The sequence below is a fragment of the Triticum aestivum genome, chromosome 7D, assembly GCF_018294505.1.
Source record: "Triticum aestivum cultivar Chinese Spring chromosome 7D, IWGSC CS RefSeq v2.1, whole genome shotgun sequence".
Lineage (NCBI taxonomy): Eukaryota > Viridiplantae > Streptophyta > Magnoliopsida > Poales > Poaceae > Triticum > Triticum aestivum.
The window spans coordinates 42,101,285-42,119,007 of NC_057814.1; the positions used below are offsets into that span (position 1 = coordinate 42,101,285).

Sequence of the window (17,723 nt, forward strand, 5' to 3'; positions counted from 1 at the left end):
GAGCTACGAGATGGCTATGGAGTTGCTAGAGGTCAGCGAAGCGGCAATGGCCAAATACTTCACCATGATGTTGGATGGGACTGCCCGCACTTGGTTGAAAGGGCTGCCGCCTAATTCTATCGGGTCATGGGCAGAGCTAAAAGCCCGGTTCATCCAAAACTTCAAAGATACATGTAGGCAATCTATGTCCATTGTGGATTTGACTAACTGCAAGCAGCAAGAGGGCGAGTGGAATATAGCTCAGCTTCGGCCTTATTACACTTGAGCCATCGGCTCTCATAATGTACATATTTCTATAGCCATGTATATATTGTGATAAATAATAAAGCAGGACCTCTGTCCTTTTTTCCTCCAAAGGTAAATGTATCATTGTTATTTTCATTGTAATATTACATGGTCATTTGGAGGTTGATCCGGCTTAGGATCGTATTCGAATCTAGCCGTTAAAAATATGATCTTTTGGGGGCTTCCTGTTCAAACATAGGTCGTATTCGAACAAAAGAGAACATAGCTGTCGATACCCACTTGATTGGCATATTGCTGAGCTCATTGGGGAGTTTTTCTTGATCATATTTGAATCATAGCTTAACCCCCTTTGGGAACCGACGTGGATTGTATTCGAATCAGCGTCGTTAAACAACTCTCAAGGTCATTTGGGGGCTTCCTTTTCAAACATAGGTCGTATTCGAACCAAAGAGAACATAGCTGTCGGTACCCTCTTGATCGGCAACGCCAAAGCCACTGGGGGCTATATGATCGTATTCGAATCTTAGCTTAACCCCTTTGGGACGGTTCTCTGGTCGTATTCGAATCAGAAGCCTCCAAATTTTTGACATCTTTTTGTTGCAAACAAGTTCTTTTGATCACATCAAAAGTATTCAAGGGTGGTTTTAATTCCACCGGCTTAACCTTGATTAATAATGTTGATGGCACATAATAAGCATTATAAGTGCTGGTGAGCCGGAGTTCTCAACCTCATTATTCGGGTTATATAAACCGGAAGTATATTTGAAGGCTCGCAGGTATGCTGTTATGGTTATCTCGAAGATATAATTGAGGGCCAGTTTATTATGGTCAAAGGGGGTGCCGTCTTCCTTCAAGCTGGGGTATCCAAGGGCGATGTCGGCCGGGTCTAGCTCCGGTAGAAACGCCTTGGCCCGGCTCAGAGCGGCTATAGCTCCGGCTCTTGCAGAAGCCCGTCTCAACTCTTGGAAGCGTTGAGGAAGTACGGCAAGCCGCCTGAGTACATCTGCCAGGTGAGTGGGAACTTCATTTGACAGAGCCACAACGGCTAAGGCATGCTGTGACCCGGTGTAAAGTTGCTCTACCAAGGTATAAACCGCCTTCAATTTGATCAACACATTTTGATTAAGATTGGAGCTCCTGGGGCCTGCATGGCAAAGACAGGTAAGCTAGTGACAATTGAGATGCTCTTTGAAAAAGATATAAACTAGCTAAAACACTTATAGAGTAGCTTACCAAAGATTGCAGAGACCATCTGAGACACATGGTGTTTTAAGCCGGATAGCTCGGCGGCTGTTCCAGTAAGAGTGGCCTCCGCTTGTTCGGCCCGGCTGAGCAAAGCAGTTTTCTCATCCGCCCAGGCTTTTCTTTCTGCTTCAAACTTTTTCTTCAGTTTCTATTGTGCAGATACACTGAATTCAAATTTGGAATTGGCCTTTTGGGTCTCACTTTCCTGAGTCTTCAGGCGGTTCTTTAGATCAAAGATTTCCGATTCAAATTTTTTACAGGCGGCCTGTACAAATTCCGGGTTACAGTTAGGGTGATTATAATGCAACATTAAGTCCCAAGCACTTTGCAAGCAAAGACACTTGACACTTGGGGGCTAATGTATGCTGAAAAGCTCTATTTACAGTGTCGGTTCATGAAAATAAGTCCCAAGCACTTTGCAGGCAAAGGTACTTGGCACTTGGGGGCTAATGTGTAAAGTTGCTCAACTACTTGATTAAAGTAAGGAAAGGACCGGGTCAATTATGTTGTTTAAGCCGGCCCTTGAGTGTTACCAGGTAAGCCGGTTTTCTTGCAGTGATTATTAAGCCGGTATTAAGTCTACAACATATTTTATCATAAGTAATAGACTTGGGGCTGGCATGGTAAGGATAACTATGAAGTAAGCAAGGGAGTCATACCTCAGATTTTTGCTGTATTTGCTTCACCATATCAATTTCCAGGTCCCGGTTGTTGTGCACTTGATTAACATAGCCAGAGACAATTTCTCCAATGCTCAGATTAGCATAGTCAGTGATGTCCAGCCTGGCCCTGCGGCGTTCCAAAAGTTCTTCCTTGGCAGAGCATCTAGCCAACACGGTGGGTCTTCCCGGTTCGACAAACTCGGTCCGGGTGATTACAACGTCCGGATCATTTGGATGAGCCGGGTTGGGGATCTCCGGGTTATCAGAACCTTCCATAACTTGTTCATCAGATGGAGCAGTGGTGGTTTCAGGAGCTGGTGCAGACGGCGGCTCATGAGCAGAAGCCTCAGGATCAGTCAGGATCGGCTCTTCGGCCGGCTTATTTTTCTTCGCCCTCTTGCTGGGCTTTACTTGTACAATGAAAGTCAAAGAGTTAGTGCAAAAACATGAGTAAGATAAGCACAAAATAAGCTGATCATCATTACCCGGGTGCGGTCTTGAAGGCTGCAAGCTAGACTGAATTGAGTCGCCGGAGAAAGGTGAAGTTCCCTGGTAGTTTGAATCAGAAGAATTAAGTGGTTGACGACTGACGCCCGCCAAAGGATGAAAAGGATATAAGTCGGAGATAACCTCAGTCCGGCGCTTCCTTGATGCTTCGGGCAAGCCGGAGGAGAGGTCTGCGTCTTTGCTGGTCCGGGTCTGCCTCCGGCTCTCATAATTCTGTTGCTTCAAAAGAAATTGAGAATCTTGATAAGCTAAAGGATGTGAAAATCTTACTTTCCGGGTTACTCTTCGAACTTTCCGTCTCGGCAAAGGCTCGGAGTCGGATGAAATTATAGTTACCTCTTCATTCACTTCATGACTTGTTCCAGTGTCCTCCTGCTGATAATCCATGTCAATAAGATGGTTAAAAAAGGAGCCTAAAGAGTCAAGAGCTACCTCTGACTCGGAGGTGTCTTCCAGACGAAGCAGGTCCGAGGCGCTAGGTTTACTCCCCTTCTTACGGGGAGCGGCTTTCCTGGCGGCTTTTTTAACTTTTCTGGCTTTCTTGGCAGCTTCGTGGTCATACTTGACCTTCCAGAATTTATCATTAGCCTGTAAAATACAACAAAGGTTAGTAAGTTAAGACAAAATCGTTAAAATGGAAGGAGAAGCATTCAGGTCAATGGTTTACCGCTGGAGCCGGGTTAGTCTTGCAGAAAGGGCTTAAGCCCACTCTCCCGCAATCTGCCAGGCTCTCGTTCAGAAGCGACTTGGTTGTATCATCAATGACGTCCTCAGGTAAGTCGTCTGGACTGTGTCGTAGAGGATCATCTTTCTGGCCTGTGTAATCACACATCAAGCCGGGGCGGCGGCTTAATGGAATCACTCGCCAGGCAACCCAGACCCGGACCAGATCAATACCATTTAAGCCATTCCCCAGAAGAGCTTTGATTTTGTTGATGGTGGGTGTAAGTGGTTGACGTTCAGCTTGAGATAATTTGTCTGGCAAGGGGTGATTTGACTCCAGACGCAGGGCGCGAAAGCCGGGTAGAGGGTTCTCGTCAGCCGGAGACGTGTCCTGGCAGTAGAACCATGTCTGGTTCCAATCTTTCGGGTGGCTTGGCGGCTCAGCATAAGGAAAGAGACAATCTCTCCGTCGTTGGATTGAAATTCCACCAAGTTCCAAGCTAGGCCCGTTGGCACATTCATTCTGGCGGTTCAGGTAAAATAACTCTCTAAAGAGCAGCAAACTGGGTTCTTCTCCGAGGTACACCTTACAAAACACTTGGAAGTTGCAGATGTTTGACACGGAATTGGGTCCGATGTCTTGAGGTCGCAGGTCAAAGAAGTGTAGGACATCTCTGAAGAATTTTGAGCCGGGAGGAGCAAAGCCCCGGTTCATGTGATCAATAAATATGACAACTTCCCTATCCTTGGGTTGAGGCCTCTCTTCTGACGGGTCAGGAGCACGATAGGACATGACCTCTTTCTTTGGCAAATAACCCGTTTTCACGAAGTCAGATAACATGCTGTCGGTGACGTTGGATCCAACCCAGTTGCATGTGATGGGTGCTTTGGGAGCCTTAGGTGGCATTGTGAAAGATGGAAGCCTATGACAAAATAAAGTTTCCGGTTCCAATTTAAGCCGGAGAAAAATTTCAGTTCAGTATTCAAAATGGCGGCTTACGAAAGGGCCTAATGATATATGATTAATTGTGTCAGGTTATTTAAGCCGCCGTGGATATCATGGGCAATTAAGTTATTTAACTCTATTATGAATGATTCAGAAATTTCACAAAGCATGGCTTCTTTTAAGCCGGCGATATGACCCGCATGGTTAACAGATGCAGTTTTTGCCTAAGTGTTGCACAAACAAGTTTCACAGATTACAGGGATTATTTTGGATCAAACGATCGTCCAGAAAAGAAAAATTTCTAGACCTAAAAACTGACACGGAGAAGTTCATAAGTTCTCAATGAGGTCTCTTTGCAAGCAAAAGGGATCTGCTAGTATTTAAAATGGGCGTGAAACGACTACCGCCGAAGCTATGCACTGTTCTTGGATCAAGGGGGCCGTTATGGAAGAACTGCGAAGGAATCGCGAGGAACCACGAAGAACACAGAAGAACTCGTGAACCCTAATGTGGATCTAGTATATGGGACGGCGAGGACTTACTGGTGTTGATGAGCAGCGGAGGCGCCGCGTTTCTCTGGTCAAGACAGGTCGATGCAGCGGCCTTGGTTGGTGCAGACGGGATGCGCGGCGGCGGCGGAGCTCGGGCTCTGGGGTGTCGAGAGGAGGAAGACGATGGAAAGGGAAGAGTGACGAAGACCTAAGGGCCGGGCCTATTTATAAGGGACGGCTGATGAGTGGGCGCGAGAAACGAGGAAGCTGAAGACATGATTATCCAGCTGCAGAGGCGCCTCAATTTTTGGGATAGTTATTAAAGATAAGGATCTTTTGAGATACGTTGGACGAAACGTGCATTAATGGCGGATGACGTCATGGCGGGTTACCAAGAATCCAGAAGATGACGTCATGGCGGGTTATAACCTTTGCGCAAACAGAAGCCGGAAGATTTTCTCTTAAGGTATTGAAGATTGACATGAACCGGTTCAAATCAATCTGGAGCCTAATGTTGAGGATATATCTACTGGTGTAACCCGCCCGAGATGGGCCGGGTTACGTTGCGACAGCCCTTCATTCAGAAGCCCAAGGACAGGTTAAGGATGACGGTTTAGTAATAGGTCTAAGGCTCAAAGGCGGCTTAAGGCCCGTAGTGGTAAACCGCCATTGTGGCGTGACTTGTAGTGTAAGACAAGAATAGTTAAGAGTCCGAGCCGGACACGGTTTATGAGCCGGCCGGTACTCTGAGAGCTGCTGGGCGTTAACCTTTCTATATAAAGGGGCGACCCGGTGGCGGTTCAGGGCAAGTAAGACCAGATCGATAGCCAGGCAGAGCGGTTTAGCTCCTGGTCATCGAAACCCTAAGTGATTCCACCTCAACTGAAGTAGGCTTTTACCTTCAACGTAAGGGGCCGAAGCAGTATAATCCTCGTGTCCTTTGTCCCGTTTAACCCCTTTAAACTTCCTAGCTGCAATGGCTCCATGACTAAGTCCTTGCACGAGGACATCTGCCGTGACAATTTCACGACAGATCACTTAAGCAAAAAGCATAAATGTGGCTAAATTATTTTCGACGCTGAAAGCATATGCAAACTGAAATAGGTTGCAGCGTCTCAATCAATCAATTCTTCTTTTGAAATAAAATGTGTGCCATATATCTGAAGGGACAAATACATAGATTTAGCTTGACAGTTAAAGCTAAGGCACCATTTCTGGGTGTTGCAATGAAAAGCTCGGTCAGACACACCAGGTTGGGAAGTTAGCCAATGCATACAAAGTAGGACGGTGAGCATGTTGCCACATACCCAAAACATGAATTTCTCGAGCATGTCTTGCTTTTGCATTTCATCACTTGTTGGCAGACCCATCTAGTTCTGACGTTGGTCAAGCTACAACAAGAAAAAAAAAGTGAGCTAGCTATCGTTTAAGGGCTGAAGAAATTGTAAGACGTGTAGTCCAACAACAAGGTTGTGAACAAAGCTTATCATCATCATCTTCTCCACAGTTTATCTAGTCTCAGGATCCAGATCAGAAAGTTTGCTAATGCATCTTCTAATTACCCGGTACCCTTTGTTCTGACAAACTGAAGACTGTCAAACAATTCCATCTCTAACACACCAAACCAAATCAGAGAATGGATGGGCAACAGAGCCGAACCTCCAAACGCCCACTTGTGGAAGGTTTCGCTAGTGTCCAGGAACTTTGGGGTGCACGCGGGCATGGTCCAAGTTCCCTGTCTCCACTCTCCAGCGCATCTGAGACTGGGCCAAAAAAAAAATGTGCAGCTCATGCAAACAGAGTGTTGGATGATGGACTCCAACGGTAGCATTAAGGACTTCCCCTGTCGAGTACATTCCCATCTAGTGTTCAACAAACCTACAGTCACGTGGATATCAAGTAAAAGGTTAAAATTAGGATGTTGGAAATCCACTAAGATCCACGTCATGGTGCAAAGGAATTATTGAATGATTATACATGCCTTTATGATCAAGATCCCAACAGCAAAATGTCCATAAATGATAAGACATGGTGATAAAATAATTCTGTCTTCTGTAAATGCACCCTTCAAAATTCAGAATACAAGCGTGCAAAAACAGTTTGTTAGTTTGTGCAGAAGACAAACCTTCTCTCTTTCCTCAGGTGATGGGTGTACATTATGAGTGCATCGGCTTCTTGCACTATATCTGCTTCTACTACCTCTATGGCAAAATCAAGGTCATAAACCTGAAAAGAGCATGAGAATATCTTAGTAACTGGAGCACTGAAAATACTCTGAGCTAAGAGAATAAACATCTGAAAAATGTAACAAACAGACACATACATGATATCCATCAGACCATCAATTCAAGCGAGAGGATAGCAGTTTCTATGAGGCAATACAGTGTGGCAAATATTAAATCAATCCGGGTGGCGGTGAGATGTGCTAGAAGACAGGGTTCATTCAGGTTCAGCGGAGACAGAAAACATACCTCAGCGATTTGGACCTGCCATGAGGATGTTGGGACTGTGAGCAGAAGCATAGAAGACGGGGCTCGAACTGCAGGATAAGCCGAGGCCTCTTCTCTTACTCCATCCCCACTTTTCCATCCCTCTCTCTCAAACATAAATGTCCTCCCCTGAGCATTTATACAATTTAATTTGAGCATGAAAAACAAGGGGATACCGGGTGCAGAACCTCTGTACTATGTTGCGGCGCTGCGGAAATCGACCTATCAGAGCGACGGTGGAAGAGGAACTTGGGCACCTAGCAGAGGGGTTGGGAGCCAGCCCGCGTCCACTTGGCCGAGGCCTCGAGCAGAGGGTTGGGCTCTCCGGCTCACCCTGTGCTACAGAGAAGAGAGGGCGCATGCCCAGGGTCAAGGCCCTGCGCTGCGCCTCCTAAACTCGTCGTCTCTCCATCTTCCCCATCGGGCCATCCCCACAGCGCGCGGCCAACCGATCTGGCGGAACCAGCGCCTATCCTGCTGGAGACACCCTGCTCTGCTCGGCTTCCTCCTGATAGCCGTGGGGAGAGGCTGGAGGAGCAGGTATGGTGGAGGTGACTTTCGCGGCGGCGGCGGAACCCTAGCAGCCGGTCAGGTGGAGATAAGGAGATGCGAGAGAGAGGAAGCTGCGTGGGATTAAACTGCTTTTGTCTCGTCCCCACCCGACGCGTTTTCTCTCCCTCTCTCGCACATCCAATTGGGCAGCACAGAGCTCTCTCGGGATTGGCTGTCATGCACAGTATAAATAAAGGACTGAGTATCATATCATGAGCTTGTGGCCTTGTATATAAAAATAGAGGGAATATGCAGAGGTAGTATCATATGCATGATACTAAGTTATGATACTTTCTGACAGGCATCCTTAGTATTTTAAATGATTTTATTTATTACCATGTAAGACACATACTAGTACATTATTTATTATGATATAGTATCATGATATGATACTCAGTCCTTTATTTATTTATTTAATTTTATGCCATTTCATTAAAGTTGTCTAGTTGGTATGTATAATGCTACTTATGATACTCCCATTACAAGCAGGCTAACTATAAGAGAGCATTTACCGGGAACTGGCAATCAAGAAGGTAAGTGACCTCCCATCAACTCTACTAGGCTTAATAAGATCTGACAACCTGCATGCTTCTAATCCAACGGTCTTGCACTAGTCTACTTTTATTTTCTTTTTTTCTTGCCGCTTTTTGTGTGGATACCAGTCTATTTTTCTTTTGCACTATTCTAATAGAAAGCAAGGGACCTAGCGGAAAAAATCTTAATTCAAAGCTGCGACACTATCTCACATTCGGCCCGGATCTTCTCCAGCCCAATACTTATTAGGCGTTTTGTTGTTGAGCCCAGCCCAAAAGCAGCACCATCACAGCGAGAGAGCTACTCCACTGCACTGTGCTGAATACTCCTCCGGTCCTCCACATTTCCCTGCTACCTCCGGCGGCGGCTACACGCCACGAGCGGGCTTGCCGGCGCCGAGTCGACGGCCTCCGCGAGGTATCCATCGGGCCCATCCCCTCTCTTTCCGCCCTCTCGCGTCGTCTGACCCTCTCTTTGCCTCGCAGCAGCGACATTGCCTGGCACCTGTTCGACAGAATGCCTCCCTGGGAAAAGGGCGGGAGCGCACTGCCGGTGAGCGGCGGCGCCGACCGGATCAGCGATCTGCCCGACCAGGTGCTCCACCACTTGCTCTCCTTCCTCCCAGCACAGGAGGCTGTACAGGCGTGCGTGCTCGCCTCGTGCTGGTGCCACCTCTGGAGGTCCACCACCGGCTTCCACATGGGTGATTCTCACCCTGAAGATCCTTTGCATGTCAAGGATCTGCACAAGTTCGTCGACCATCTGCTGCTCCTGCATGAGCGCACTGACCTAGACACTGTTGAAATCACATTCGATGAGTTCTCACAAGAAGACCATCCCTATGTGAATCTATGGATCCCTATGTGATGTGCAAAGTTCGTGCACTCACCTTTTATATCTTTGATGGGCATCTCTACCTAGACGGCCTGCCTCTTGTGCCTCGGCATCTCAAGAAATTGCACCTTGCCAGTGTAGCCCTACAAAAGACCTTGCTTGATTTTGCTACTTGTCCAGCATTGGAAGCTCTCCTGATGCAAAATTGCCGCATCTGTGCCGATATGATATCGTCCTATTCCGTGAAGCATTTGACCATCAGAGATTGCAGTACCGCTGACCCAGATTGCAGGTTTCGTATTTCTACCCCAGGATTTGTCTCTCTTAAACTATATGCATTTAACCATCCAACCCCTTTACTTGGAAATATGGCATTGCTAGAGACTGCATCTGTGTATCTTTATGGCTTTGACTATGATGTCTGTTTGAATTATGACTCTGGTGTTTTCTGTGGAGCTAATAACAAGGCAGGCAAGAATTGTGTTTCTGTTCGGAATAGTGTGCTTCTGGATGGTATTTCAAGTGCTAAACATCTTGCATTGAGGTCTACATTTCCAAAGGTATGACACTCATCTTCTTTACTCCTTTATGTGATCCCTCGTTTGTGTTGTACTATCTGCATTGTTTATGTATGCATTATCCCATTGAGGAATCTTAGATTATCATCCTGCATTCTCAGTAAGGATTACTTGATCATTTACTTTTGTATTTATGCTATAGTTCATCCTCTCAAGAGATTTGAAGCATTGCTCTGCATTTAGCAACTTAAAAACATTATTACTCGACGTGTACTGGTGCGAGGCTCCTGACCTGGATCCACTAGCTTGCATTCTGAAACACTCACCAGTTCTGGAGAAGCTCACTCTTGAAATCTTTTCCAGGGTATAAATCTTTTTAATGGGCAATTCCTGCAGTCTTAAAATTAATCATTCATGTTGGTTAAATGTTTGTACTTACCATAGGAACCAACTCATAAAGTGGTAATGAATGGAAGCTAAAGCTCAATTGAGGGATCATCTGCAATATCAGAGCACCTTAAAATAGTTGAAGTCAAGTGGGGTGTGGTGGACGACAGGATTCTCAAGGTTTTGGAGTTTCTCACTAGTGACCCATTGCATGTTTTCTGTATTCTGAATAAGTTTTCATATATGAGAAAGAAACTAATAGATCAAGCAGTAAAGAAGGAAATCCCGAATTATGTAGGAACTGTTTGTAGGAATACCGAATTGTCCATGGCTTGAAAATTCTGGACCATGTCTGATCAGTCGCAAAAAATAAATCAATGTAATCCATTTTGTTGCCAAAGGGTGTTTAAGTTAAACTGTGTTGCAGAAATAATAAGTGTAAAACAACATGTGGACTTGTTGATTAGTTCTGGCCTTGTGGGTACTGGCACAAATGTCTGAACTGATTCATTCAGGGTAGTGATACATTATCTTAACATATTGCTAAGCTCTGAACAGTCACTCAAATTTGTGTTGTAAGCCAATAAACTATATTTTGACTCATTTTGTTTTTGAACAGTCGGTGCTAATGCATTGCAATTATTATTGGCTTGTTAGACATAAGCAGCTCCTTGCCCTTATGGGCTAAATTATTCAGCTCCCAATTTTCTTATGATTCCTTGGAAGTATTTACAGTTTACATAACATTTTGTTGAAATATAAACGTCTGTTCATAACATATCTAGTATTGTATGTCACCCTTCCTTATTTCACATTGTCGGTTTTCCGCATTCTAATTTGGGAGCAGTTTAGCTAGTTGTTCCTGTTTTAGATTAGAGATAATTTTACCCTAGATACAAGAAGTTGGCAGGTGGGAGCAGATTGGTACAAAAACTACGAAAACGTGCATCATGAGTACAACAACTTGGCTTTTGTGTTCATCCAAGGTACAAAGCGATCCTGAGACGACGCGTGGCATGACACGCTGCTGGATTTTAAGGAAAATCCCTGCACTACAGATATATCGCAAAATAACTTCCGTAGCCGGTCGTGGGGCTTGAGGAGATGCCGAGCTGGATCATCTTACCGTGGGGTTTGAGGAGCACCAGGTATAGGTGTAGCGGACGCCGTGTTGAGGATGTTGCGTATACATCCAGCATGCGTTGATGCGGCAACCTTCATCTTTTCGGCATGTCGCTGCTGAGGACGAACGTGTCGGCAGACTCGGCACCCAGCCGTTCTAGTAGGACAGCTCCTCCTCCGGCTTCCCGCGACGTGGCCCAGCGTATCTGCTATCTAATTAGCGCACGCGAGTTTTTTGCGTTTCCGGCAGGCGGCAAATCAATTAGATAATGTACAGATCGATCTAGCATCGTACAGTCGATTACGACAACGGCACCCTTCGACATGGTGCGCTGCAGCGGCGACAACATAATGGCCAGGGGCACCTTGCCCGCATCAGCGAGACGGCGGACAAGTGGACAATGGCCATGGCTGATCACGGCACAGCGGTGCCCTGCCCGCTTCCCCCGCCATGACTTCTCATGGCGCATCGGGTGGCCCCGTCCTCTCCTTCTCCTTCTCCTGGCTATGGCTACGGAGCACCATGTTGGTCTCGCTGCCAACCACCTGTTTGACGAATTTTCCTGAGAGTGACCTCGCAGTGGCACAGGATCGTCGAGGTGCTGGTGGTACTTCATCGAGGTGGTCGTCCGCCTCCTGCGCGGGCTCCGCAGCCTTGGTGACCGCCTGCCGCACTATGACTATATCATCCTCAGCGGAACCAAGGTGGACCGCGCTTCGCACGCGTCCTCCGATCTGGAATCGCATGACACTTCTTAGAAAACGATTGAGGTGCTCTGGGGCCATACCTAGGAGCGGCAAAGCCCCAGCCCCGGCAGGGTGGGGGTGAAGGCCAGTCGCCGCCGGGTGAAACCGATGCGGGTAGTGGGACGGGGAACTCGATTCTTGTGGTGGTAGCTCGATAGGATCCACCTGGGCTGGATTCGAGCGGCCGACAGTCGATTCCGATGGGTGGTAGCTCGATTCCCGCAGCTGCGGCGTAGTACTGGGCAGATGTGAGGTACGCGAACTGGAGCACTAGGGAACCTCGAAGAAGGCTTTGTTGTTCCCGCTATGGTGGACGACGAGCTCCGCGGTGTAGGTTGAGTCCAAGCCACAATGTCGGCTGGGTTATCCATCGTGGACGAGCTTGCAATACCGAGGCCAGCTGACCCCACCCCCACCCCCTACCTAATTCGGAGGACCCCATGCGGATGCCGGCGCTGCGTTCCCCGTCCAGCACTTTGACGATGGTGCGCCGCGCCAGTGCTGAGTGTGGTACCTCCATGGACCAAGGGAAAAGAGGAGAGGGCTACGGATGCTGGAAAATATAGTAGAGTTTTTTCTTGTAAAAAGAACAGTGCCACATGGAATGATTTGTACCACACAAAAATCAAGTTCCTGTTCGGTGGTGAATGCTTTTGAAGTTCTTCTACCAATCTGTTCCCACAAACCAAGTTCTTGTATCCCGGTTGCAATTTCCTCAATAGATTATTATCAGCTAGAAATGTCCGGATCAAATGTAATGAAGTTTGTCCCTGGATTCATGTTAAGATAAGTTGCACTTGCAGTGAATGTCCTTCATACTTTGGAATTATGTTCCAGTATCTTCATCTTAAATGTCAAATAACTGAGTTTTTTTTTTTACGTCTGCAGCTGCAATACACCTACATTATCCTTCCATTTCTGTACAGGATTCAGTTTCCATACCAGGAAGGGCTAGAAGATCTGGTTGACGGCGGATAGGCTGTGGTGGTGTTGCCATCTTCTTGTGTATGCATCATATGTGATGGCGTACAATCCGCAATACTTAACTTATCAACTTAGACCACCCAGTTCATAGAGTGACTTGGTTTTATCCTATTATACTTTTGGATCATGCTTATTTTATTCAGTTCTTAGACTGGTTAGTGCTCTCTTAGCGATTATATTTTGGCTTGGGCGCATAACTTGTTCTGTTATGCTGTGATCCATTATTCTATCTCCGTGGTAAGATCTGGATGTTTGGAAAACTGAAACAAGAGGTGTTAAGTTGCCAATTTGTTTGTTCTATGTTTTGCAAACCTACACAGAAAACTGAAAATGAGCCACAGTTCTGAACTAGTCATCTCTGACCTGATTACTAAATAATGGGGCGTCCACCATCCAGTTCCTTTCATCCTGGAATCTTTAGTAAGCACTGCTTAAGTAATCAGTTCCAGTTTCTTCTATTCCATCCATTCCTAATGTAAGACTTTTAGAGATCCCAATATGGACTACATACAGAGCAAAATGAGTGAATCTGCACACTAAAATACGTCTATACATCCGTATGTAGTCCGTATTGAAATCTCTAAAACAGGCTTATATTTAGAAACAGGGGGAGTAGTTGTTTAGATGCACATTTTCCTTTTACTTTGCTGGATCTTACATTATTACCCTGATTTCGATTTGTACCTTCCATTTGAGCATTTACTTGTTTAATCAAGTATGCTGTGGGGATGGTGATTCAGAAAAGCTTCTTCGATATTCATTTTACCAATTTCATGCAGATCGTGCTCTCCCTGATTATGAGATTTGTTGACATATTCTATTTGTTTATTTATTCTTTCATGAAAATTTAAACATTTGCAGCCTGCCTTGCCTTGCCTGTTTGTTCCTGATCACTTTAGGTATTCTTGTTAAGCATTTGTGCTAGCTTTGTGGATTCCCATGTTTCTGGAAAGAACCCTGGCAAATCTCGATCTTTTTACTTGGGCACTTGATGGAAACAACACATGACACGCCTATTTTGCTAAATTGGATGCATTACTGGAAGACTAACGTGTTGACTATTACTTCGGCACTTAATAGAGAGCCCTTTGCTCGCAAAACATTAGCATTTATTTTTCATTATGTACTCGTATTCAGAGCATCACAAAGAATCGTGATGGGAACCATAACAATTATATTTGATAACAATGTTACTGGCAAATGTGTGTGATTTAAGAAAACTATATAACAGTAGACATGCCTACCACACCTTAGCGCAGGAGTGGGCGTGAAGTCTTGTCACCTAGCTTAGGTCTAAGTGATGACGTACTCGAATTTGGATTACAGTTTTGTAGTATGTTTTTGAATCCTTTCACTCCAAAACGATGGCGTGAGGCATGCTCACGAGGAGAGCTGAAAACTGGACAAGCAAAGAAACATTTGCGATAGGAAGCAAGTTTATCGATTATGCTGGCTGGCTATCTGTGTGTATGGCACTCACTGTGCAAAGGAGGCTGGCATGTGAGACGGTCAGGTGCTGCCATGGGCCATGGCACCATGCATATATCTATCTCATCGGACATGTGCCTGTGGTGCGCAGCTGCAATCCATGGAGAACCCGGGGGAGCGAAGTTGATGCAGAATTCTGCCGCAAAGGTTGACAAGGCCCTGAGATGCTGCTTCGACCATTTCATCCATGGTTGGATGCTTACGTTGTGAAAAAGGTCATATGATTGACTAAATCGTCCACTACCCAATAAATTGGGTGCTTTGCAATTATTATTGGATGGCATGTGGGTCCTAGAATGTAGTAAAATTAAGATTAGAAAACACATTTTCAAAACAAATAGCTAGAGGGATCAAAGCAACATAGGTAAAAGAACAAAGAATTCATTTTTTTTGTTATTTCACGACACAATATTCTAGCGATACAACATATGGGCAGCCACTGTTTTAACAAGGCACTATGTCTGTAACTTAATACATAGTGTCAAAAAACGTCTTATATTTTCATACGGAGGAAGTATATAGTAAATGTGACTTTACATAATGTACACTCTCGGAATAAAGTTGAAGCTGTAACTCTTGACTATTCTTGTGCTCCTAGAAATTCGGAGGGAGAATCCACGTGCCACATGGATAAGAACGGGCACCTACATATGATCCTGCTGATTTGATCATCTGTGTGGCATTGTTATTGTTTTCTTCTTGCATATGATATACACGTTCCCCATGGCCATCCAAATTTGTCAAGTACGTCATATCATCGGCGTAGATGCAGCTTCTCTGCACCTCGCCGCGCCTTTTCCCTAAAAACAAGGCGTGATCACCCAGGCTTGTCACCTCCTTCCACTTATGAGTGTACATTGTCGTCAAACCGTCAACAATCTCAAACACCTTGAAGAAAGGCTCACGGCTACCGCCCGGAAGAATATTCACCACCATCGCCAATTTGTTGTGCAGCTCAATGATGTAGTTCGGGAACCCAATAGGGACGCTACTATTTTGGACATGCAACAAGCGTGGAATGTCGGTAATCACCGGCCCTCCATCTTTGTTCTCACCTATTTCGAACATGACCAGATACCCGGAGTAGGCAAGGCCATAGAGGTGTCCATTGTAGAATACGACGTCGATGAGTAGATGTTTATAATATTGGTTCGTCCTCCACATGCTGTCCGGACAACCAATCCTGCAGAGTGCGATTTCGTATCGCAGGGATGACGGCAATGATGCAGCCGCTTGAGGTTGGAGATTCCGAAAAGATAACCTTCCGAATTGAGTTGCCCTTGCTTGAGAAGACTGTGCTCAGGTCCTTGGCAGGGAGCGATACCTCAACACCGGAAAAGAGGTTCACGACCGCAAGATGCATGTTGTCCCCTAGTGCTGCGACCCAGCCCTCGTCATGAGCTCCCACGAACTTCTTACTGATGAGCGCCTCGCTCAGTAGAGGGATCTGCAGGACCCCGCCATCCTCGGGGCAGTATACACGCCTCTTCTTGCAGTCATCGCCTGGGAAGACGAGCCAGGGTAAGGCGGGCGGCGAAGCGGACGCGATGGAGCAGCAGGGTGACCTTGCTGCAGACCAGGTCGAGGAGATCGTCGTTGAGATCGGACCACTGCACCGACGTGGATGGTCTCCATGCGCCGCCGCCGCCGGTCATCGGTTCGGGCCGACAGCTACGAGCTAGGTTAGATCACTATATGCGCACGTAACGTGAATCGATCTATTGAAGACATACGTACGCGTGCGTATAACATATATATAGACGGACACAGAAACGTCGCAACGTAACCCGTACATGTGGACCACTGAATCGCACCGTGTGTACATATATTCTGCCTACAAACATCAAGATGCTAGTACAAGCTTGGTGGATCCGTAGACAAGTGACGCACAATGAATCAATTCCTCCCCCTTGGAGGTGGGCACTCTCTGTGTTATCAATCTCAAGCAACCATCAGAGGGCTACATCACTGGTGAGAATTTCCCCTGAAGCAAAGTGGTGCAAGCCGGACCCTCAGTTCATTAAGTTAAATGTTGATGCGGCGTACTACTCGGACGAAGGGGTAGGTGCTACGGTGGCTATCCTGCGTGATGACAAAGGTAATTTTTTGGGAGCCCAATGCAAGTTTATACCTGTTGCGGTGGATGCAATAACAACAGAAGCGTTGGCCATGCGAGACGGGCTGATTTTTGCTAACTCCTTTGGGTGTAACCGGGTAGAAGCTGAATCAGATTCTTTGCAAGTAATCAATTATTGTGATGGACAAACCATATGATGGGACTCGGCGGCGGCAATATTCGCGAAATGTTTGGACACTAGTACTTCAATAGGGAAGTCGTTTATAAGCACTGTTATAGATCTTGTAATCAAGTGGCTCATATGCTAGCTCATTTTAGTTACTGTAATAAGACTTCATTTAGTTGGTTGGACGAGCCCCCTGACTTTATTGTCAGTAAGCTCGTAGACGATGTAAATATTATTTAAGTTTTAATAAAGCTAGCCATGATGGCCTTTCCTTTAAAAAAGAGAGTAAAAGTTGGCTGGAAAACTACATTGGCTGTAAAAATCAATTTAAGTCGATATCGTTCTTCTCTCCTCGTGTAATTCTGACCGATTGTGCTCAATCTGTCTGTCACCTTTCCTCAGTGTTTATGCTTTTTTTTTTGGTCGTTTCATTGCTATTGGAAATATATTTTTTGAACACAGTACAAACGCAAGCGCTCATATACACGCGCATACACTCACCCCTATGAACACACACGCACACCCTACCCCTATGAGCACCTCCGAAAGACTGAGCCGGTATATCATCTTAAAATTTACGAAGTAACCGTAGGCACCTCATCGTCGACGGGAACGTCTTCTCCCACTGAATGCGCATCGCCGGAAATCCTGAAATAAATCCAGGAATAAATGTGAGCACCAGGATTTGAACCCTGGTGGGCTGGGGATACCACAGTCCCTCTAACCAACCAACTACAGGTTGGTTTGGAATCAGTTAATTGGTCCTTAATTTAATTTGGCACGTGTGGCAATTATGGTTGTCGCCTCGGTGGTGCTCATACCACAGGAATCATGGAATCTGGGAGTGCCGTGTCACCTACATTCAGTAAGATTTTTTGTCCAGCAAAAAGGGGATGTAGCTTGGATGGTAGAGTGCTTGCTTAGCATGCGAGAGGTATGGGGATCGATACCCCACTTCTCCAGATTCTAGCCTTTTTTCTTTGCAGATCTGAAAGTACTGTAAAGAAAAAACACTGCCTTGGCTTTACTTTTTTTTGGGGGGTTGAGAGAGATCTTGGCTTTACT

At 45.9% G+C, this 17,723-nt stretch overlaps 2 protein-coding genes and 1 pseudogene across 8 annotated transcripts; 1 reads left to right on the plus strand and 2 right to left on the minus strand.

Annotated features, from left to right (window-relative positions):
* Positions 1-857: 857 nt before the first annotated feature.
* LOC123165847 (uncharacterized) lies at positions 858-1,571 on the minus strand. The gene is made up of 2 exons (XM_044583587.1): positions 1,480-1,571; positions 858-1,390 (listed from the first exon to the last, which is right to left on the minus strand). Exons 1-2 carry the CDS (start codon positions 1,496-1,498, stop codon positions 915-917), a joined length of 495 nt encoding a protein of 164 aa, XP_044439522.1. The 5' UTR covers positions 1,499-1,571; the 3' UTR covers positions 858-914.
* A 4,294-nt stretch (positions 1,572-5,865) lies between these two features.
* LOC123165846 (uncharacterized) lies at positions 5,866-7,943 on the minus strand. Of its 7 annotated transcripts, none has more exons than XM_044583585.1 (5): positions 7,472-7,943; positions 7,232-7,378; positions 6,886-6,986; positions 6,742-6,812; positions 5,866-6,638 (listed from the first exon to the last, which is right to left on the minus strand). In XM_044583585.1, exons 2-5 carry the CDS (start codon positions 7,364-7,366, stop codon positions 6,319-6,321), a joined length of 627 nt encoding a protein of 208 aa, XP_044439520.1. In that variant the 5' UTR covers positions 7,367-7,378; positions 7,472-7,943; the 3' UTR covers positions 5,866-6,318. The 7 variants fall into 7 exon arrangements, 3 of the variants coding, with proteins under 3 accessions (XP_044439520.1, XP_044439521.1, XP_044439519.1); XM_044583586.1 differs by having other exon boundaries at positions 5,866-6,151; positions 6,420-6,638; positions 7,232-7,943; XR_006483211.1 differs by lacking the exon at positions 6,742-6,812 and adding an exon at positions 7,084-7,128 and having other exon boundaries at positions 7,232-7,943.
* A 673-nt stretch (positions 7,944-8,616) lies between these two features.
* Positions 8,617-12,817, plus strand: LOC123169793 (F-box/LRR-repeat protein At3g59190-like; annotated as a pseudogene).
* The last annotated feature ends 4,906 nt before the right edge of the window (positions 12,818-17,723 follow it).

What these genes read in the sequence shown, in the direction of transcription:
- LOC123165846 (XM_044583584.1), bottom strand. Translation starts at nt 7,408, where the DNA reads ATGCTCAAATTAAATTGTATAAATGCTCAGGGGAGGACATTTATGTTT. An exon ending in GGCAGGTCCAAATCGCTGAG is followed by an intron (nt 6,987 to 7,231) that starts GTATGTTTTCTG and finishes TGCTCTTTTCAG; the next exon opens with GTTTATGACCTTGATTTTGC. An exon ending in CACCTGAGGAAAGAGAGAAG is followed by an intron (nt 6,813 to 6,885) that starts GTTTGTCTTCTG and finishes GTGCATTTACAG; the next exon opens with AAGACAGAATTATTTTATCA.